We start from the raw sequence: 23669 nt of genomic DNA, 5'->3' as shown, positions 1-23669 counted from the left end.
TTCAGTTTACTATTTAGTACATAACTGTACATTTTGTTTCTTCAGCCCAAGTGCATAATCTTCATTTATATATATTGCACTGCAATTTCCATTTCTCAGCCCAAGTCTCCACCTTACATAAATCTCTCTGTAATATCAAATTATCCTCCTCTGTGTTGATTACCTTGAAAAGTTTAGTATCATCTGAAATTATTGAAATTTTACTATGTATGTCATCAAGATGGTCAATAATATGTTAAAACGAAAATGGGACAATTCTGACCTCTGCGGTACCCCACTGTTAACTGTGGCCAAATGAGTGTGTTCAGTTAATGCCATACCATTAGTTTTTCTTGGCTTTATTTTGTCTCCAGAATAAGCTTCCTACAAATGTACATGTGTAAGCAGGCACAATTCATGAGCATGACATTAATTAGTAATTTAATGAGTAACTTGAAATATGTATTTTTACTTTATATAATGAATATACTGATAATAAATTGTGTCAATTTTCCTTCCCCCCGCTCTTCTTTTTCTTATCTTTATTTTTTTCTTATTATGTTAAAAGTTAATAAAATCATTGTTTAAAAAAAAAAGTTTGAATCGATCCTATTTTCCAATACAAAATAAAGAATTAAAAAAATATAAACACAATTTGTATCCCCACATTTGCAAAAATCAGAACTATGAAAATATAACATTGTTTAAACTGTATGGTAAATTAAATAAAGAATAAAAAAAAAAAAAAAACAGAATTGCATATTTTGGTCACCGCATTTCCTCAAAAAATGCAATCAAAGTTATGGGTCTGAGAAATGGAAATTCAAACCACAGAATTTTTTTCACTTCCTAAATAAAAAAAAATCCCATACAAATTTGGCAATGATGTAATCATACTGAGATGAAGAATCATGTTGCCACACAATAAATGTAATAAAATCAAAAAACCCCAAAATAGTATTTTTTTCCTCATATAAATTCACTTGGGAAAATGTATGGTGCCATTCAAAATTACAATTTATCCCTTAAAATACAAGCCATCATATGGCTATGTTGATGGAAAAATAAAAAATCGATGACTATTGAAGAATCAAAAACAAAAGTGCAAACATTTAAAACTTGGCCATTGTGGAAAGGGGTTAAGTGGGAGAAGTTGCCATTCCAATTTGGATCTGTATTTGCAAGAAGCTGACAGCAATGTGGCATGATCTAATCTACCTTGTACATCACTTTTCATGAAAATGGTGGCTTCAAATTTAACTCCCTCTTTATATTTTAGTAGGTCAATTATTATAATTCATGAACAGGTTGGAGACAATAAATCAGAATGTGTAGCAGGTCTCTCAATATTTCAAATTCTTATTGATCTTTTTTTCCTTGCCTACTTTGTCTTTCTTGTCTCAAGATTCAACTATATCCAATGTCATTAAAACTCTGTCAAGCAGAGGACAATTGCAAAATAAATTATACTGGACATTGCGAATCAACAAAGTTCTTCTAAGCACAGGTCCTTTCTGCCCTAATAACAGTTGGTTGAGCTCTTCTGATGATATAGGGTGTTTTGATTGACATCCAGTACTTCTGTGTGTCCTATTTCTACAGCTTCCCTTCATGGTTAGCTAAACATGTCATATCATATAATAATTAGACAGAGTAAACGGAGCCACAGGCATACAAGGAGTAGCCATAGATGCCATACTAGGTTATACTATGTCTTTGGGAGTCAAATAGATTTTTGGTATCCTAATATAAGTCGTACCTTTCTACCTTATGCTTGTGGCTTCGTAAAAAACAAATCTGTATTTCAAACATAATTTGCGAAAGAGAGAATTTTAAAGGCTCAGCAATATTTACACAGAAGAGCAGTCACTGTCTATTATTGTGTACTCATTTTTTTGTATTCATTTTTTCATTTAATACAAAGAATTATTTTGGGACATTTGGACTCATCACAAAAACAACATGATTATTATTATTGATTTCTAAAGCACCACTAAATTCAGGGTGTTGTACATAGGAAAAGGTTACATATATAATAACATAAGCAATGGTACAGAGTGGGAGAAGTCCCTAACCTCACAGGCTTACAATCTACATGGTAATGGGGAGATCATAGTAAGTTGGGGGGTTGTAGCTGATCCTGTTGTAGTAAGGTGGCAGTGGGATTATTGTAGGCTGTAGGATTTCCTAAAGAAATTAGTTTTCATTTTCCATCTGAAGGTTTTAAATGTGGGAGACAATTGGATGTATTGAGCCACTCAATTCCAGAGAATGGGGGATGTTCTGGAAAAATCTTGGAGGCGATTATGTGAGGAGCGTACAATGGCAGAGAAGAGAAAAAGGTCTTGTGAGGACCGGAGATTTCTTGTGCAAAGATATCAGGAGATTAAGTTGGAGATCTATGGAGGCCACAGATTATGGATGGCCTTGTAAATTATTTTTAGTAGTTCAAACTGGAATTGCTGGGGAATTGGAGGCCAGTGAAGAGATTGGCCAAGGACTCACGAAGCGAAAGGTGCATTAATTGGGTAGAGGAGTTAAGGACAGTTGGATGATGTATTGTAATGTTAGGTAAATGTTTGGTTAGTGTAGTTAGTGTAGGATGTCTAGGAGAGGGCAAGGTCTATGATGCCAAAATAAAAAATTATCTGTAGTAGACGGTACTGCTCAATTGTGTCACAGCCAGAAGACCGATCAAGAAGGAGAAGTACATAGTATTGTCTATTGGCTTGCTAGTTAGTAAGTAGTCAATAACTTTGGTTGCGGCAGTTTCAGTAGAATAGTGGGAATAGGTGGAATTTGACCTAAAAGTCAGATTTTAGGTTGTCAAAGAGTAGGGTTGTAAGAGAAGTATGTGGAAAGTTCAGTGTAAACGTGCTTTTCGAGGAGTTTAGAAGTGAAAGAGAATAGCGATCTGGCGCGAGGTTGGGTCAAGGGATGGCTTGTTCGGAATTGGCGTTATTGTTAAGCATTTGGAAGAGTAGACACCAAAGGCTAATGATAATTTGAAGACATGCGTTAGGGTTGTGATAAGCATTGTGGTGAGATTGGGGAAGAGGTGACATGTTTTAGGGTCAAGGGCACAAGTGGCGATATATAATTTGGAGAGAAAATTAGTACATTTTTTCAGTTATGATGGAAAAGAAGGTTGTAGGAAAAGGGCATCAGTCCGTTATTGCACAGGGTTTGTGGTGGTTGAACAATAAAGCTTTGTCTGATGTGGTCGATCTTGTTTTTGAAATGTGAGGCAGAAATGAGGGAGGTCGGAGGGGGCAATGGTGAATGAGAAGGAAATTAAAAGTGTTTAATAACTGATATATGTTTAATAACTGAATGTGTTTAATAGAATCTGTTAACACTAAATTTCTATGTTTTTTTCCCCAGGTTCAGCAATGGTGGATACATCTTTGAATACTTGGCCAGACTTAAAAGCGTTTCAATAGAAATGATTTTTCTAAGCAGTCAGTCTGGAGCTGACTGAATAAATATGGGATGTGCTTCGGCTAAGCATGTATCTACAGTACAAAATGATGACGATACCCAAAATGGCAAGAGTTACCAAAATGGGGATGCTTTCTGTGGTAAGAACTCTAAAGTCCATTTTTAATCTCTTTGAGTACAAAGCAGGTGACATGAATCCAAATGATAATGAATTTATTGATCATATTGATCATGAAATGCTATTGCAGGAGCACAGATGATATTTAGGTGTCAAGATTTTCCAACATTTTTCAATTAAGATAATTGATTTGTATCTGAATGGCCACTATCAAGTAATACTACACTTTTCTGTTAGCGACCAATGGAGAAGAAATGTATAGCCATCCAACTGAGCTTTGTTTTGCATTGTTGGGAGCTGTGGCGTCACTCATATTAACTGGATTGACTGATAAGAGAACACCTTAAAAATTGCCGCATCTCAGCCACATGCAGTCAGTGATTATCCAGTAATTATGGAGTATGTCAGAGCGCTTCTAATACAATCAAAGAAACTGTACAGCAGTTTGGCATCACAGTAGCTGTTCTAGTGAGTCGTGAGGGGTCTGGACTGGTGGAGGCCTCAGCTTTTTATGTAATACTGCCATGTAATAATAGTTTCTTAGAATGCTGTCAGTCCAATGCTCTCAACTGCTTTACATTATAAATGAGGCTCAGTGCTGAAAGAGGTTCAGATTGTATTTAGTTACAGCATTAATTGTGGTTTTCCTTCTGAGTCACACACTCCATCTAATTTCCAGGATGTATAGCAGGTGTTCTGAAGACAGATCATTTCTATACACAGCCCATCTGAAATCTGTAGTGTACAATACAATGTGTACTATGCTGACAGTGGTGATAGATTGTGATTTCTATGTACATTTTATACTTTTATTGATATAGCAGAACAGAAGTGAGTAGGAAAAATCTATAATAATTTATGCATTGTATGCTAGTTTGAGTGGAATTTCAGGGTTAATGTCATAATATTAGGCTCTTTAAAATAACTAAAAAGCCAGAAATGTTAATATATTACATATACAGTACTGTGCAGCATTTTTCCGCAGATGGCTAAAACGTTTGCACGGTAAGAATTCTTTCAAAATTAGAAGTGGTAGTAATTTATATTTATCAATCACAAAAAAACAAAGTGGATGAGAAAAGGAGAAATCTAAATCAGTCCAATATTTCATATGACCTTTGCATTCAAAATTGCATCAAAGAATCAATTTCTTGCACATGATATTTGAAGAAACTTGGCTGGGAGATTGTTCTAAACATCTTGGAAAACTAACCTCAGATCCTCTGTGGCAGTCGCTTGTGCAAATTGTTCTGTGTCTTCATGTACTCTCACACTTGAAGATGTACAGATCAAGATTCTGTGGGGATCATATCATCACTTCCAGGACTCCTTATTCTTCTTTACTCTGAAGATTGTTCTTAATGAACCAGTCTGCTGAAGAATAAATTTGGAGACAATCAGACTCCTCCTTTATGGTATTACATGATGGTTAAGTATCTGCCTGTATTTCTCAGCATTGAGGACACCATTAATCCTTAAAAAAAAAAATTCAATTTGCTGAAATGCAGCCCCAAACTTAAAAGGAACCTCCACCATGCTTCACTGCTGTCTGCAGACTTTCATTATTGTACCATTCTCCAGCCCTTCAGTGAACAAACTCCTTTCTGTTACAGCCATACATTTCAAACTTTGACTCATCAGTCCAGAGCTGCTGCTGCCATTTTTCTGCACACACCACAGCCAAAGCAAAAAACGTAATTTTTTTTAAAAAAATCCAAAATTTAAATTAGAAAATAGCAAAAAGGCAATGATAGTTACCAGCCAAAATGTCAAGGAAAATGCACAACAGGATGCAGCAAGCCCCCTTTAGTTAGAAAGATGTAACAAAGGTGCAGAATGCTGATGAACAATCACTCTCAACCTCTCACCCATGTAGGGGGTGATTGCCTAGCACTAAAACTGCACACAGATGAAGCTTGCAATAGGGTGCAAGTCATACACATGCGGCACCGTGCCTAGCCAGCAACCTATTACACGCCCCTACTATTCAATTAGGCGGGATGCCCGGTACAATATCCATGCATCACAGAGGTGCAAGTCCCTAATTCACAAGGTCACCATTGATGGACCTGGCTGCACCCTGTCAGATAAAAAAGTGCAAAAATATATTAGGAGGTATTAGTTAATGTTTTGGCCAAAATACGTAAGCTCGCAACCCACGCCAAAGGTCCTCACCGTTTTGCGAGTCCCTACTCTATTTTTAAAACAAACAGCACAGTCAAAGCAAAAAAAATAATTTTTAAAAAAATTTCAAAATTCAATTAGAAAATAGCAAAAAGGCAATGATAGTTACCAGCCAAAATGTCAAGGGAAATGCACAACAGGATGCAGCAAGCCCCTTTTTGTTAGAAGGAGGTAACACAGGTGCAGAATGCTGATGAACAATCACTCTCAACCTCTCACTCCATGGAGGAGGTGATTGCCTAGCATTAAAACTGCACACAGATGAAGCTTGCAATAGAGTGCAAGTCACAAACATGCGGCACTGTGCTTAGTCAGCATCCTATTACACGCCCCTAAAAATGCAATCATCCCCTCCATGGAGTGAGAGGTTGAGAGTGATTGTTCATCAGCATTCTGCACTCGTGTTACCTCCTTCTAACAAAAGGGAGCTTGCTGCATCCTGTTGTGCATTTTCCTTGACATTTTGGCTGGTAACTATTATTGCATTTTTGCTATTTTCCATTTTTATGCCCCCAAGTTCCTATGTTTTTGTGCATAGTTGAGTCCTTTGACCCTGTTTCCATGGCGAAGGTATGGCTTTTGCCTGAATTTCTTCCAGGAAGACCACTTCCTTCCTGACTTCTCTGAACAGTAGAAGGGTATAGCTGGTCTCATTGATTGCTGCTAGTTCTTAGCTGATGGCACTGCTGGACATCTTCCAATTTTGAAGGGAAGTAAGCATAATGTGCCTTTCATCTGCTGCACTAAGTTTCCATGGCCAACCACTTTGTCTACGCTGCTCAAAGTTGCTCAGTTCTTGATGCTTCTTTAAAGTGCTTAAACAGCACATCTTGAAATCTCAATCTGTTTTGAAATATTTGCCTGGGAGAGACCTTGCTGATGCAGTATGTCACGAACACCAACCACTCGCTGCACACGTGACTCAGATGTGACTCGGATGTGTCTCTGCTTCTTACACTTAGAACACATTAACAAGTTCAGTATTTGTTCAGTGTTTGGAAGCCAAAACCAGGAGCGGGTGATAAATACAGAAGTGGTGACGTGTTTCTATTATACTTTTCCTCGGATTGTTCCACTCCTCACTTTGGCTTACAAATACTGATGTAAAATACTGATCAGATACTGAATGTGTGAATGTGGTTTACTCATCCACTCACCTATTGCAATACGCCGACAATGAACTAAGTGCACTCCACAGCCAGTTCACGCATTCACATCACATTTTTCACAGCCACCACTCACCGTTTTAATAGGCCAGTGGGATGCCTACACAATATAGTAATACGCTAGTACTGATCTCTGGCTTCAATAAAGTTTCCCAGCCATACTATACTTTTCCCTCTTCAGGTTCATGGGTACGTTGTAGAGCAGCAAGGAACAAACTTATTACATTTTAGTAATAAGTTTCAAGCCGGTCAATCCCTAAAGAGAATAAAGCGAAACATACTGTATTAGTAGGAGGGAAGAGATTAAAAATCTTTGAAACTACTTTATATTTTAGGTAATGTTGTGAATAGGGCTAAGGGACTTCCATGGGAAATTATTATTATAGGTATCTCTTTGGTTATATTTAATATCTATTGATTATTCTGTTCAGATCACTTTGTGATAATTCAGACCTACTGGGTCTATTTGTATGTGTCCACCCATATTTATGATGTTATATATATTGTATTTATTATGATATACATGTGCTTTTTCTAGGGGATTTTTGTTTTTTTTAATCATGTTTTTACCTATGGTGTCTGTTTGGTGAATCTAATAAAAGTTATACCTTTTTCTCGTATATTGGTATTTAATATATATTTTCCACATTTAAGATGCTTGGTGCCTTTCTTGTACCCCTTGTCCTCTTTTTACTCGGCATTTCTATTTGTGCCATGTGATGTCTGAGTGGAAGACATACCGACTGCCTTAGGGTCAATTACCTCCACTTGCATTTTTGTTAGCACCTATTTGATAATGGGGATGTACACAGTCAAAGTTTGCCTTTCCAGAAGCTGTCAGCTACTCACTAATTTGATTTATCTACACAAAGGAGAAGCTGCCAGGTGTCCAGGGATTTCACATTTTAATTGATCTAATCCAAAATTCAATCTATAACACAGCGTAACTACCCTGTGCCCAATCTTGACTTGTGACATAAAACTGTATTCTGCAAACTCGCCTTTGAAGCAGAGTTTACCTTTACCTCACAAAGTTTTAAGTTTCAACCATCATATGAAATTGATGATCATTATCGCCTGATTGGTGTCATTGGTTACTCGTGCGCCTGACTATCATCCTGCAAAATCCCTGACTCAAAACAACATCAATTCTTCTAGAAACACTTGCAGAAAGTATGGTCACACCAAATGATGATTTGCTTTAGATATCTCTTCTGTTCATTCACTATGCATTTTGTTCATTGATAAAAATAAACTAATAACACTTTTATTTTTTAAAGCATTCTTATTTTGCAGCATTTTTTCACACTTGCCTAAAACGTTTTCACAGTACTAGATATATAAATGTTATTATTTATTATTAGAGCACAATTGATTCCATGGTGCTGTACATGTGAAAGTGAAAAGGGGTTATATACAAAATACAAATATAAACTACAATGAACAAACTAACAACGACAAACTGGTAGAGAGGGGAGAAGGCTCTGCCCTTGCGGGCTTACAGTCTACAGCATAATGGTGGAGAAGAGAGTAGGTTGGGGGTGTTGCAGCAGCTCCGGTGGTGGTGAGGTGGCAGCGGAGTCATTGCAGGCTATAAGCTTTCTTGAAGGGATGGGTTTGAAGTTCTGATAAATGATACAACACAGCACTTCTGGTGGGTTGGGTACTCAAGCAGCGCTCTCTTTATGCAGCGGTGGATACCGCACTATTCCCTAGGCTCTGACTAAGCAGTCTTCCTGAGCATTCCGAATACTGATGAAGGTCGACTTTATAGACTGAAATGTCTTGTGTTGTCTTGATTGCTGACATCATTAAAAAATCAAATCATCTTTTAAATCATTGATGAGTGACGAGTTTTATGTTTACTGGGTTTTCAAGTTCCGTCTGAAAGTTTCCGAATGTGGTGGATAATATGATGTGTTGGGGAACAGAATACTGGGGATACTTGGGAGAAGTCTTGGAGGTGATTGGGTGAGGAACGTGTAAGTGTGGAGGAGAGAAGGAGGTCTTGGGATGACCAGAGATTACATGTGGGAAGATATTGTGAGATTATTCAGAGATATGGAGGAAACAGATTACGGATGGCTATGTAGGTCAATGTTAGTAGTTTGATCTGGATAAGCTGAGAAATTACTAGCCAATGAAGGGATTTGCAGAGGGGAGAAGTGGAGGAGTAGTGAGGAGAGAGCTGAATCGGATCATACTATGCTGACACCCTGATTAAACGCTAATCAGAGTTTGATCAGAGAGTGTCATTTGCATATTCGTCCCGATTCTCTCGAATGAGAGAATCTATGGCAGTCTGCACCTGCCCTTTAACATCATCACAAAACCTGTGAATTGGGAGCTTCTTGGCATAGGTGTCTATGGTGGAGCAGCTGCATGCAAGACTTACATTCCCAATGCCAGGTGTCAGATGGAGTGGTGTAAAGAACACCATCACTTGCCTCTAGAGTAGTGGCAACTTTTTCTGTGGAGAGATGAATCTTTCTTTTCTAAATAGCAGTTTGAAAATTTGTCAAGCCTGGGTTTGTAGAATGCCAGGAGAATGTTACCTGCCTGACTGTATTGTGCCAACCATTAAGTTTGGTGGAGAAAGGATAACAATGCTATGTGGTTGTTTTCCAAGTTTTGTCCGAGCTCCCTTTTTTCTAGTGATGGGAAATTTTAATGATTCAACATACTAAGATATTTTGGAAAATTGTATGCTTCCAACATTGTGGTAACAATTTAGGGAAGAAAATGTCCTATTCCCACATGATTGTGCCTCAGTGCACAAATAAAGGTTCATAAAAATACAGGGGATGAGTTTGGTGTGGAAGAACTTAACTGGCTGTGCATAGAGCCCTGACCTCAACCCCATCACACAGCTTTAGAATGAATTGGACCAGAGATTGTGAGCCCTCTCCTCCAATATCAGAACCTGACCTCACAAATGCACTTTTTTATGAATGGACAAAATTCCCAGAGACACCTTTAAAATCTTGTAGAAATTCTTCCCAGAAGAATGGAGGGTGTTAGGGTATGGGCCCATGATCCGTAATAGCAGCGTATTGGACGCAGTTCACTTGCGCTGCGTCCAAAATGCTGTGTTGTACAGTATAAGCACAGTGGATGGGATTTATAGAAATCCCAGGCCCACTGTGCTTTTATTTGATGCCGTGTAAACTCACCAGCGGTGCTGGTTCACAAGCCGCAGTATGTCAATTTCTGTTGTGGAGACGCAATGAATACATGCGGATTTACCTGCGCGATTGGACACAGCGAATATACGCTTTGTCCAAAGTGCTGCTATAGCTTGATCATGGGCACATAGCCTTATAAGTGCAAAGGTGGGCCAACTTGATGTGAATGCTTATGAATTTAGAATTAGATATCATAAAATCGCCTATATTTGTATCCATATAATGTGCGTATGTGTGTTAAAAAATATACATATTGTAGGGTTTCAAGCTCTCTGGTAGCCACTTGAATATGCACATGCAGAGGGTTTTTATATTAAAACTGCATAAGGTTTATTGTCCATCATAAACTTTCTAGCTCCAAAATTAGCCCAAGTAGTATTAAACATATTCACCAAACACACCTCTGTTCTGCTCCAGCACAACTCCACACTGCTTAGATAACCAAGCTGCTATTATTAGGCCTGTAAACTCCGGGCAGGATTATGGGAATAACCTTTCCCACCCAGATACTTTTAGTTGCGCCTAAATGCTGGATTCAAAATCCAGTCAGATTAAAACTTTCTCAGTAACCTAGTGTTACTGGTACAGACTTTACATAACCAAGGCCAACCACCTCGGTGACAAATATTTGCCAACCAGGACCTTACTTCCTGCTTTTCTGTATTTTCATGACTATAAAAATTGTACATTCACACTGAAGGCATCAAAACTATGAATTAACACATGTGGAATTATATACTTAACAAAAAAGTGTGAAACAACTGAAAATATGTCTTATATTCTAGGTTTTTCAAAGTAGCCACCTTTTGCTTTGATGACTGCTTTGCGCACTCTTGGCATTCTCTTGATGAGCTTCAAGAGGTGGTCACCGGAAATGGTCTTCCAACATTCTTGAAGGAGTTCCCAGAGATGCTTAGCACTTGTTGGCCCTTTTGCCTTCACTCTGCGATCCAGCTCACCCCAAACCATCTCGATTGGCTTCAGGTCTGTTGACTGTGGAGGCCAGGTCATCTGGCGTAGCACCCCTCACTCTCCTTCTTGGTCAAATAGCCCTTACACAGCCTGGAGGTGTGTTTGGGGTCATTGTCCGGTCCAACTAAACGCAAACCGGATGGAATAGCATGCCGCTGCAAGATGCTGTGGTAGCCATGCTGGTTCAGTATGCCTTCAATTTTTAATACATCTCCAACAGTGTCACCAGCAAAGCACCCCCACACATTCACGCCTCCTCCTCCATGCTTCACGGTGGGAACCAGGCATGTAGAGTCCATCCGTTCACCTTTTCTGCGTCGCACAAAGACACGGTGGTTGGAACCAAAGATCTCAAATTTGGACTCATCAGACCAAAGCACAGATTTCCACTGGTCTAATGTCCATTCCTTATGTTCTTTAGCCCAAACAAGTCTCTTCTGCTTGTTGCCTGTCCTTAGCAGTGGTTTCCTAGCAGCTATTTTACCATGAAGGCCTGCTGCACAAAGTCTCCTCTTAACAGTCGTTGAAGAGATGTGTCTGCTGCTAGAACTCTGTGTGGCATTGACCTGATCTCTAATCTGAGCTGCTGTTAACCTGCGATTTCTGAGGCTAGTGACTCGGATAAACTTATCCTCAGAAGCAGAGGTGATTCTTGGTCTTCCATTCCTGGGGCGGTCCTCATGTGAGCCAGTTTCTTTGTAGCACTTGATGGTGTTTGCAACTGCACTGGGGGACACTTTCAAAGTTTTCCCAATTTTTCGCACTGACTGACCTTCATTTCTTAAAGTAATGATGGCCACTCGTTTTTCTTTATATAGCTGCTTTCTTCTTGCCATAATACAAATTCTAACAGTCTATTCAGTAGGACTATCAGCTGTGTATCCACCAGACTTCTGCAGAACACAACTGATGGTCCCAACTACATTTATAAGGCAAGGAATCCCACTTATTAAAACTGACAGGGCACACCTGTGAAGTGAAAACCATTTCCGGAGACTACCTCTTGAAGCTCATCAAGAGAATGCCAAGAGTGTGCAAAGCAGTCATCAAAACAAAAGATGGCTACTTTGAAGAACCTAGAATATAAGACATATTTTCAGTTGTTTCACACTTTTTTGTTAAGTATATAATTCCACATGTGTTAATTCATAGTTTTGATGCCTTCAGTGTGAATGTACAATTTTTATAGTCATGAAAATACAGAAAAATCTTTAAATGAGAAGGTCCAAACTTTTGGTCTGTACTGTGTGTGTGTATATATATATATATATATATATATATATATATATATATATATATACACTGCTCAAAAAAATAAGGGTAACACTTAAACAACAGAATATAACTCCAAGTAAATCAAACTTCTATGAAATCAAACTGTCCACTTAGGAAGCAACACTGATTGACAATCAATTTCACATGCTGTTGTGCAAATGGAATAGACAATAGATGGAAATTATTGGCAATTATCAAGACACTCTCAATAAAGGAGTGATTCTACAGGTGGGGACCACAGACCACATCTCAGGACCAATGCTTTCTGGCTGATGATTTGGTCACTTTTGAATGTTGGTTGTGCTTTCACACTCGTGGTAACATGAGAAGGACTCTACAACCTACAGAAGTTGCTCAGGTAGTACAGCTCATCCAGGATGACACATCAATGCGAGCTGTGGCAAGAAGGTTTGCTGTGTCTGTCAGCGTAGTGTCCAGAGGCTGGAGGCGCTATCAGGAGACAGGACAGTACACCAGGAGACGTAGAGGTGGCAATAGGAGGGCAACAACCCTGCAGCAGGACCGCTACCTCTGCTTTTGTGCAAGGAGAAACAGGAAGAGCACTGCCAGAGCCCTGCAAAATGACCTCCAGCAGGCCACAAATGTGCATGTGTCTGCACAAACGGTTAGAAACCGACTCCATGAGGGTGGTATGAGGGCCTGACGTCCAAAGATGGGGGTTGTGCTCACAGCCCAACACTGTGCAGGACGCTTGGCATTTGCCACAGAACACCAGGATTGGCAAAGACGTCACTGGCGCCCTGCATGAAATTAGTCCTTTCTTCTGGTACAATGAACAAAGTAAATGCAATAGCCTCACCAATCTTAGTATTCCAATCAGAATTAGCGTCTGGAGACGCCGTGGAGAGCGATCTGCTGCCTGCAACATCCTCCAGCATGACCGGTTTGGCAGTGGGTCAGTAATGGTGTGGGGTGGCATTTCTTTGGAGGGCCGCACAGCCCTCCATGTGCTCGCCAGAGGTAGCCTGACTGCCATTAGGTACAGAGATAAGATCCTTAGACCCCTTGTGAGACCATATGCTGGTGCGGTTGGCCCTGGGTTCCTCCTAATGCAGGACAATGCCAGACCTCATGTGGCTGGAGTGTGTCAGCAGTTCCTGCAAGATGAGGGCATTGAAGCTATGGACTGGCCCGCCTGTTCCCCAGACCTGAATCCAATTGAGCACATCTGGGACATCATGTCTCGCTCCATCCACCAACCACAGCACCACAGACTGTCCAGGAGTTGGCGGATGCTTTAGTCCAGGTCTGGAGGAGATCCCACAGGAGACCATCCGCAACCTCATCAGGAGCATGCCCAGGCATTGTAGGGAGGTCATACAGGCACGTGGAGGCCACACACAATACTAAGCCTCATTTTGACTTGTTTTAAGGACATAACATCAAAGTTGGTTCAGCCTGTAGTGTGTTTTTCCACTTTAATTTTGGGGGTGACTCCAAATCCAGGCCTCCATTGGTTAATAAATTTGATTTCTATTGATGATTTTGTGTGATTTTGTTGTCAGCACATTCAACTTTGTACAAAACAATGTATTCAATGAGAATATTTCATTCATTCAGATCTAGGATGTGTTATTTGAGTGTTCCCTTTATTTTTTTGAGCAGTGTATATATACAGTATATATATATGTGTGTATGTATATACATATATATATATATATATATATATATAAATATATATATATATATATATGTAAATAAATATATATTATTATATTTTATTTTTTTGCAGCTTGTCCTCTGTTTGCTTTGCTATTGCTACTTCTTTTTAAGTGCTCCCTCATTTTTCTTCTCTGCTGAAGAGGTTTTATTACATGCTTTTTCTAAAGCTTATAAAGGAATAAAGAAGAATAAGTCATTTTGTACAGTTACATGTTTAATTGTGATGAACTACTTTAATATTCAACTGACTGCATTTATAGCTCTAGTGAGTGATGTACTAAACTGTTCTAAATTGTTCTGTTCTTCTTTTTGGATAGCCTGGAATTTCAAGCTCACTCAAAAATAAAATAAAAAATAATAATGCTTGTGGTTTGGTATCTATCTAAAAACAATATTTCATTGAGATATTGAAGGAGCCATGTCTTAAAGAAGACCTGTCAATAGGTCTAATGTGGCCAGTTTATTTCTTCTGCTCCACCAAGCATTCAATTTTGCTTCTAGAACCGTATGTTTCTAGAGATATGGTCCCTTTTATTTCGTATGCCCAATAAGCTTCTTTTTGTGTTTTTTTTACCAAAAGGGCATTGCTCACAGTGTAATTATGCATGAGAATCTCATGAGCAATGTCCTCTTGGTAAATACCATAAAAATTAGCTTATTGGGCACACTAACTAAAAAGGACCATGTCTCTGAAAACATATGATGGATTTAAAAATAAAATACCAGGGAACAGCAGAAATAAAATGAGGCCCTTTTGACCTGTTTGTAAAGAGTTATGTTTAATACACTTCAGCATATTAAAGTCAAAGAAAAGAATGATCTCAAAAGGGAAAGAAGAGTCGATGAAAAGACTTCCCAATGGCTTCTCCCTACCTGACTTTGCTTGATTGACATTTCTCTTTTTATACACAAATGGAGATGTGTTAATCAAGCCAAGTGGGATGGTCACAAAAAGGACAAAACTGTCAATCAAGTGGAGAAGCCAGACTCTTCTGCCCATTTCTGGTTCACAGAAACACTGCTGCAGAATAAAATACAGATTTTTCTAACTAGTGAACCTGTATTTGTTGCATGCTGCCCTTGGATATGACAGGTTTCCTTTTAAATTACAAATCTGCAATGAGAAACTATCCCTCATAAAGCAGATGTGAATATATAGCAGTCTTAGTACGTCTCTATCATTTTGTGCTGTGGTAATATATTTACCATATGATTGATACTCGTGGATGACACCCAATGTGGCTTGCAGTTAATAAGAAATATATTTTGTCACTTTACACTGGGGAAAAAATGAGCATAGCACGAAAGCCTCTTCTTTCCGAGATTCGATTTTCATGTAGCACGTAGGTAACAGATTTTTACAATTTAATAAACCCCCCCAATCTAAAACATTAATTTAACATTCAGCCAAGTCAAAAAGTTGTGTTACACTTGTTCTTACATTAGTGGTTTCCTAAAAATTTTTAGAATGGAATTTAGAGCAAAAATGTATCTGTCTTTTATAAGATGTAAAGAGTGAAACTCAGGAGACTGGTGAAAATGAGAAACCTGACTATGTGGATCAAAAATGTGCATGTTGGTGTATTGTGTTTAGACACTTTCATTTGGGTTAGAGAGTGGTTTCTACTTCTTAGTTCTGTAGTAGTTGGGGGCTTTACTAGTGACTATGCCTATGCTTTCTATTTGTACTTTTCTTAATTATTTACGGTAGACAATAAAATCTCTGAAAACGCAGAACAATATATATGTGTATTCATACCATGATTGCCTTTTACAAGAAGAATCTTTAACAGGGACAAATTGGTAGAACTTTTGAAGAACTCGTCAGGCGGGTTTTTCCATGCACCATCCCACCCATGGTCTGCCCATTTTGGGAGATATTGCTTGGACTGATATGCAAAAGGCTAAAATTTGCTACATTTTGTGTAACTTCCAGTTGTGCAAAAATTTTGCTGCTAACTTTCAAAGTATTTTATGCCAGATATCTGGCGAAAACACTTTCATGAATTGGGGACTGCAGGTGAAAGTTACAGTAGATGTCGCCCACTGTTGCCAGCTGACATTTCTTTTGGTTTGAAGCACTGATAAAGAGAAATGAACCAATCATATCCATCATATACAGTATTTTATTTATGTATGAAATGTCTAAGGAAGTTAAACTAGTTTTATAGTCCAATGTTTTTTTGACTTCTTGTTGACTCCGCAGTTGGTCCTCCAAAATTCATCATACTAGTTCAATTTAATTCAGCTGTTTCTATATATTACATTCATTTAATTGGAGAGACTACAAATAGGCTGCCTTCTAGTCAGCTGTAGACAGGATTAAAATTGTTCTCAGATCTAACAGTTTAATTATTGTTTAAAGACGATTAATAGGAACATTTTGGAAATATTTTGCATGTTGTCATTTAGGAGAGACACCAAAAATTTCACATTTACTTCTGTCCAAAGCTAATGTACTGCTTTTTGATAATTAGAAATCCTATGAAGACACAGATGAGGCCACATCTAATGTGCTTTGGCTTCCCTCTGTTGTCATACATGTTAACGGGTTTTCCCCCCAAAAAAGAACAAAAAAAGCTTAAAATCAGCAGGCTATAAAAACGAAAGGATAAACTATACTCGCCTTACAAAGGCATCACCCCTGCGGTATATAAATGTAAGGTGAGGACATGTTATGTTGATAACCTTGCTGGCCATTATTCACAGTATTAGAATACAATGTTGGCTTCCTCTTAGCTATCTTGCATATGTCTACTCAGAGCACAATATTGTTCTCGAAATGTTCAGCTAATAGAGACTATCCAGTATTATAATTTTTTAGTACTGTGAGCTGGTGTCCCATATCATTCATTGCAGTAACTGTTCTAAAAGGAACTGTATTTGACTAAATGATTGTCCTGCTTGAAAAAAGTATCTTCTAAAAACAAGCAGTAGGTCTGGGAGTTGATTTTGAGTCCATATTCAACCCCAAATGGTCCAACTGGCTCATTTTTAATAAAACCAGCCCATAGCAGTACCCACTTCCACCTTGCTGTGGAAGTGGAGGTTTGCGTGCATTTCTGATCCATCCATGGGCCTTCCATTTTGTCTGTCAAGAGTCACTCTCATCTCATCAGTACATAAAACCTTTGAAAAACCTGTCTTTAGTTATTTCTTGACCCAGTCTTGGTGTTTCAACTTCTGTGTCTTGTTCAGTGGTGGTTGGGTTTCAGCCTTCCTTACTTTGGCCATGTCTCTGAGCACAGAACACCTTGTACTTCTGGGCCTCCAGGGAGGCTGCAGGTCTGGAATATGACAGCACTGGAGGATAATGGCTTCCTGGTCACTTCACGTTTGATTCTTCTCAAATCTTTTTTCAGTTAATGTGCATCTTTTTGTTCTCAAAAACATTTTTTGCGACCCTGTTGATTATTTGCAACATTTTATGGTTCTGTGATCACAACCTAATATCTTAGAAATTTCAAGAGTTGCTGCCTAATAATTCGGCACACCTTGATAAAGGGTGTTGATATCCTTAGGCCACATCCTCCCTCATTACACATCACCTGATCTGCTTCATCCAATAAGCATTAATGTTTATAGTTTGGAGTTAGAAAATCTGCATAAATATGATGGTATGGTCAAAATACAAACCTAATAATTGTCACACTGTAAACTTCAAACACATTTAATTTTTCATTTAGTTTTAAAATGTAGTTTGTACATTGTAAGCAGAATACACACACCAGTGACTACTCACTACCTCTTCACTCATGATGGCATTCTTCAAGAGTGTACAACCCCTGACCCTGGTTTTCAGATTTTCAGCTTTATCCATCTTATACCTGATACACCCTGTATTCTATTTAGCTCCTATATGTTGGGTGAACCTTGGATTGAATTAATAAACTGAATGTGTGTGAAGCATTCTTTATAACTTCCATTATGCTCTGATCAATGGTAACTGGGCAATAAGTGAATTTTAGTTAGGCAAATTGGAATTATTTTAGCTGTATGTATATGTGTATTTTTGGAACTATGTGTAAAAAAAAAAAAAAAAAATGATATAATGTGTAGCTACTTAATTTAGACGACTCTTGATGCATACCTATATGTCGTGGAAGAACCTTGGTATATGAATGTAAGACATAGTTGGCATGTGTCAGGAATGTCAGTACGCTGGAATAAAACCACCCAACCGCTGACAGGTCATGTCAGATACACTCCATCATCCACGTCTTCTAATATTCCTTCAGAAAACCAAATGTTTCCATCTCCAAATTGAGGCCATATGGTAGTAAAGACTCAAATTCATAGATTTTTCTTGTTTCCAGTCTTGATATTTTGGCAATATAATCCCTCCTCTCCAGTCTTTTTTATACTGAATGAATTGCAGTAAATCTTAGACATGACCAGGTTCCTTGCTTCTTCTCGCCCTACAACCTGCACCCTATTCCCTCACATCTCCTCCAGTCCCTCTCCACAGCTGTCACTACATGCCTAACTAAAATATATAACCTCATTCTTCCGGTATCTTTTCCTCTTCATTCAAACATGCCATCATAACCCTTTTATTTAAAAAAACATCAGTCGACCAGAACTGCACTGCTAACTAGAGACCTGTCTCAAATTTTCCATTTACTTTTAAACTCCTGGAACGCTTGGTCCACTCTCATCTGATCTGCTATCTCTCAGATCACTCTCTTCTTGACCCTTTACAATCTCTTTTACGCTCTGTACACTCTACTGAAATTGCCTTTACTAAAGTCTCTAATGACCTATTAACAACAAAATCCAATGGCCACTACTCCCTGCTGATTCTCCTTGATCTTTCTGCAGCATTCGACACTATGGATCACCAGCTCCTCCTCACCATGCTCCTCTCTATGGGCATCAAGGACATCGTTCTCTCCTGGTTCTCCTCCTACCTCTCTGACCACTCATTCACTGTATCTTTTGCCAGCTCTTACTCCTCTTCTCTTCCCCTTACTATCAGGGTTCCTAAAGGCTCAGTCCTAGGCCCTCTTCTTTTCTCTCTATACACTGCCCATATTGGGCAAACCATCTGCAGATTTGGTTTCCGATATAATCTAAATGCTGATGACACCCAATTATACACCTCTTCCCCTGACATCACTCCCACCATAATAGAAAATACCAGGGATTGTCTGTCTGCTGTCTCTAACATCATGGCCTCCTTATATCTGAAACCGAATCTCTCCAAAATGGAACTTCACTTGTTTCATCCCTCTACTAACCTACCTATACCCGATATTGCAATTACATTGGGTGGTTGAACCATAACTCCCAAGCGGCACGCTTGCTGTCTTGGGATCATATTTCACACAGAACTTTCCTTTATTCCCTCGATACAATCACTCACTCGCTCATGTTACCTGCATCTTAAAAACAACTCCAGAATCCAACCTTTTCTCACCTTTGAAACTGCAAAAGCACTTATTGTCGCTCAAATTCATTCTTGTCTGGTCTACTGCAACTTTCTACTGATCAGCCTCCCTCTACCAAAACTTTCTCCTCTTCAATCCATCCTGAATGCGACAACCAGGGTCGTATTTCTGTCGAGCCACTTCACCGATGCCTCCACCTTATGCCAGTCATTGCACTGGTTACCCATCTGCTGAAGAGTACAATATCAACTTATCTCTCATCTACAAAGATCTCCATAGTTCTTCACCACCCTATATCTCATCCCTCATTTCTGTCTATTACCCTACCCGTGTCCTCTGTTCTGAAACTGATCTAAGACTAATATTCTCCATAATCTGAACCTTGCACCTCTGTCTTCAACACTTCTCTTGTGCTGCGCCAATGTTCTGGAATGCATTACCCCAAACTATCTGACTAATATCTATCCCCCATGTTTTTAGGCATGTAGACAAGCCTATCATCTCAGCTCACTAACCTAACTCTCCCTTGTTCCCTCCTTCTAAATGTTAATTGACGCGCCCCCAGGGCCGTGGGGTACTCGGCAGCCGGGCCTCTGGATGCCAGTTGGGGGATATCACGGTGGCTGACCCGGTCCGTGGCCCAGGGCGGTCACTAAAAAGGGGAATATTTATAGGGGATTTGGAAAGTTCGTGACGCCACCTGTGGATTGCGGCTAAAGGGAGCCGCCACTGCGGAGCAGTCCTCTGGAGCTAGTGTTACGGCAGCAGGGATGGTGTGGCTCTCCACAGGTAGAGCTTGCTCCAGGGCAGTGTAGGTAGTGTAGGTTGCGCTGGGCGTTGTAGTGCAGGGGGAAAGATGGCGCAGATGAAAGAATGGATGGAGGCAGTATGGTGCAGTCATCCGAGACTTTACTCACAGTTCTTATGACAGTTCCGCTGGTGCACTGTATGGGTGCCAGCCTCCCACGTCACACTGCGTTCACCAGGCTGGGGTTCAGCACTTCCTCAGGCAGATTAGGAGTACTTGACAGAACCCCACTTTCTTGTGTTCCTAGCTAGACCGTCTTCACGCTGGGTCTTTCTCCCTCCTGCCCTGCGCTTCCCACTATCAATCCCGTTCGGGTGCTCTGAAGTCCCCCCTGTCTCGTCGGAGTTCCCGGACCTGCTTGACCCTCACGGGGATTAGAATGAGGCTTCAGTAACTGACTATATAAGCCAGAAGCCTCCGGTTTTCCCAGCCGAGACCTGGAGTAACACGCCTGGACCAGGGGCCGGTCCCCTTCTTGCTGCCTACGATCCCTCTGTCTTCTGACAGATTCGGGGCATAGGTGTGCCGTCCCGCACTCGCTGTACCCCCTGGGATCCCTTCAATAACACGGATCCTACTCCTCTGCTCCCCTCCGGGGCCTCTAAGACTGGGCCCTGCTTGTGGAGCAGAGCTCCAAAAGAGACTCTGCTCCCAGACTGTTCTCACTCACTTCTTCACTGACTAACCTGCCACCCTAAGATGGCTTCCCATTATATACCTCCTATCATGGTGCTCCACTAAACTGCTTCCTCCACCCACACCCACTACTGGTTCCCCCTACCTTTTGGGTTCCCCCCACTCCAGCCAGGGTCAGGGCTCAGCAGGAAACACAGTGCATCTTGTCCTTCCAGCCGGCCTGGAGCAGTGTAGTGTTGGATGCAGGTGTTGGGGTTCCGGGCAGCACTCCCTCCTCACCTGAGAGAAGGAGACACCACACCTCTGGGTGAGGTGCAGTACCTCTGTGGCGACTGAACCCTCAGGGGCGCTACATAATCATAATCTGCTCCCTCCTATTCATCTGTCTCCACATTCTCCATCCACCCAATAGCACATGGAAAATGCACTTAGACAGACCCTGGCTGATGACCGAATCATGAAGCTTTATATGAAAACCCTTGTTTATTATAATGATGGTCGGACCATGCATGACAAACACTTTTTACCTATTGTGTCTCCCCTATTTCCTCATAGCTTGTAAGCTTGCAAGCTGGACCCTCACTCCTCCTGTAACTGTTGAAATATGTGTTACTTTGTATTGTTTTTATTGTCTGTACATGTCCCCTCTTAATTGTAAAATACTATGAAATATGTTGGCGTAATAGAAATAAAATTATTTTTATTTTATTATTAGACATGTAGCATCTCCTTGAAAGTGAATGATTCTCAAAACCTATCCTACTCCTCACCCCCTTGCTTTTTCATTTTTCATTTTAATTTGTTATTCTTCTTTTTCAAAGGAACATAACTTTTTTATTTTTCTGTTAAAATAGACGTATGATTGATTGTTTTTTGAGTGACCTTTCAGTTTACCAATTTTACATATAGTATATTGGAAAGAGGGGAAAAAAATTCCAAGTGCGGTGAAATGGTGACAACTGACTTGGCCACATGACTCTCCATGTCAGTACAGTTACATTGATGCCAAATGTGTATTGTATTTTAACTATTTTAGTGGCTTAAAAAAATTCTGAACTTAAAAAAAAAGTTTTATTTGTGACCCCCTTTATTTTTCGGTCACTGGAGCTGTGCAAGGGCTTGATTTTTGCATAGCGAGAAGGTGATTTTATTTATATTATTTTGGGGTTCATACTATGCTTTTTACTGCATTTTTTTGCAGGAGATGCAGTGCCAAAATAACTGTAATTTTTTCCCTTTATGACATTTCCAAAATAGGGTAAACCATTTTTACATTTAATTGGACTTATGGATTTGGCAATACCAAATATGTATGTATATATATATATGTGTGTGTGTGTGTGTATATTTGTATATGTGTAGATATTGTGACAAAGTCACTGGTAAAGTGCTGGAGGGGAGATATGTTTCCCTTAGGTTATAAGCTTCAGTGAATTAAAACCGTTAAGTTTCCCCCAGCATGTTATTTGCTGAGAGGGGTTAATCCATTTGTAAAAGGCGTGTTTTTATGAGAACAACCATAGAGTGGTCGGGAGGTTGTTCTCCATATCTCCACCTCAGGGTGTGGTCTGGGGTTTAAATATACGGCCTGCTGAGGCGTTAGTTGTTCAGTAGGTCTGGAGAGAGTAACTCCAGAGCTGTTTTGTGTCCTGTGCCAATCTAAACCCTGTGTTTACTGGACTCTGAACAGGTGGATCCCCTCTACCACAAAGACTGTGTTTGGTATCACCACTTTGTTTTGTTTTTCCTGTTTTTTTGCCCAAAGGGCCGTGTTTGTTTTACTTCCCCATAGTTTATGCTGCCTGTGTAATAATTCTGGGAAGAATTTAAAGAGACAGTGTTCCTGTGTACCTCTATGTGCAACCAATTGAACCGATCTACCACAATATATATATATTCCATTTTTTTACTCTACACGTAGTAAAATGGAAGGGGGGAGGGGAAAAACGTTTGAAAAAAGTCCAAATAGATAAATGAAAAAAAAATATTTTTATTAACTAATCAGATGTGAACAAGAATTACAAGAAAAAGGGAAAATTAAAATCAATGTGAAAAGGGGGCACCAAAACAGGAGTACAAAATAATTAAATTAAATTAAGGAATTTGGATCATGATTATTCCAGCACTAACTTGCAAACAAACTCAGACAGGATTGTATACATTGTATATATAATCCATGATACATACAGTACTTAAATAAAGTGCAACTGCCTATATGATATAAATAGATCCTATATCCATTGTTGACAACTGAATGTTATAGCATAAGGACATGCTATGCAGAGAATATCATTAACTATATCCAAAAGGATCAAATGTATATCACAATAATGCACAGTGATTATACATAGACTATGACTGTGCTGGTGCTAAGAATGTCAAACCATCAGCCAAAATAACAATCATATAGAGGGAAAATGTATACTCGCAGTGAGGCAAGTGCAAATTCCGCTCCTTCATGGCGCCCACACCGACGCGCGTTTTGTCTTCCTGCCTTCATCAGGGGGTGTAAAATGGGTTGATTCAATTTTTTACGTTTTTATTTATATTTTTAAAAACTTCAGCAGGCCCTCAGCTGCTGTAAGGGGTGTGGACTGGACTGTCACATTCCTACCCATAAAGACACCAATCGCGTTGTGTGTAATGTGCCATGCATCTTTTGCATATATTGAGACATGTGATATGTTCCTGTGTGATGTAGTAATGTTGGTAATATATGGTGTAGGACATATAGTACAGCATAGGGTAAGACATAGTTTAGGGCTTAGGACATAGGGTAGGTAGTATAAACTAGTGACTATAGTTAGATAAGTGACATTAGGATAAGGATAG

General features: G+C 39.5%; 1 protein-coding gene across 2 annotated transcripts in view; it reads left to right on the top strand.

Annotated features, from left to right (window-relative positions):
* CUNH1orf21 (chromosome unknown C1orf21 homolog) overlaps positions 1 to 23669 on the top strand; it is a 201474-nt gene that overhangs the window by 93221 nt on the left and 84584 nt on the right. For both annotated transcript variants that reach the window (XM_073642971.1, XM_073642972.1), the window contains exon 2: positions 3364 to 3560. In XM_073642971.1, the coding sequence (XP_073499072.1) occupies positions 3467 to 3560 (94 nt within the window). In that variant the 5' untranslated portion in view covers positions 3364 to 3466. The remainder of the gene's footprint in view (positions 1 to 3363; positions 3561 to 23669) is intronic.

The sequence above is a fragment of the Phyllobates terribilis genome, unplaced genomic scaffold (assembly GCF_046119375.1).
Source record: "Phyllobates terribilis strain yellow unplaced genomic scaffold, ASM4611937v1 Scaffold_8__6_contigs__length_399053987, whole genome shotgun sequence".
Taxonomy (NCBI): domain Eukaryota; kingdom Metazoa; phylum Chordata; class Amphibia; order Anura; family Dendrobatidae; genus Phyllobates; species Phyllobates terribilis.
This window is presented reverse-complemented; position numbering and strand designations above follow the sequence as displayed.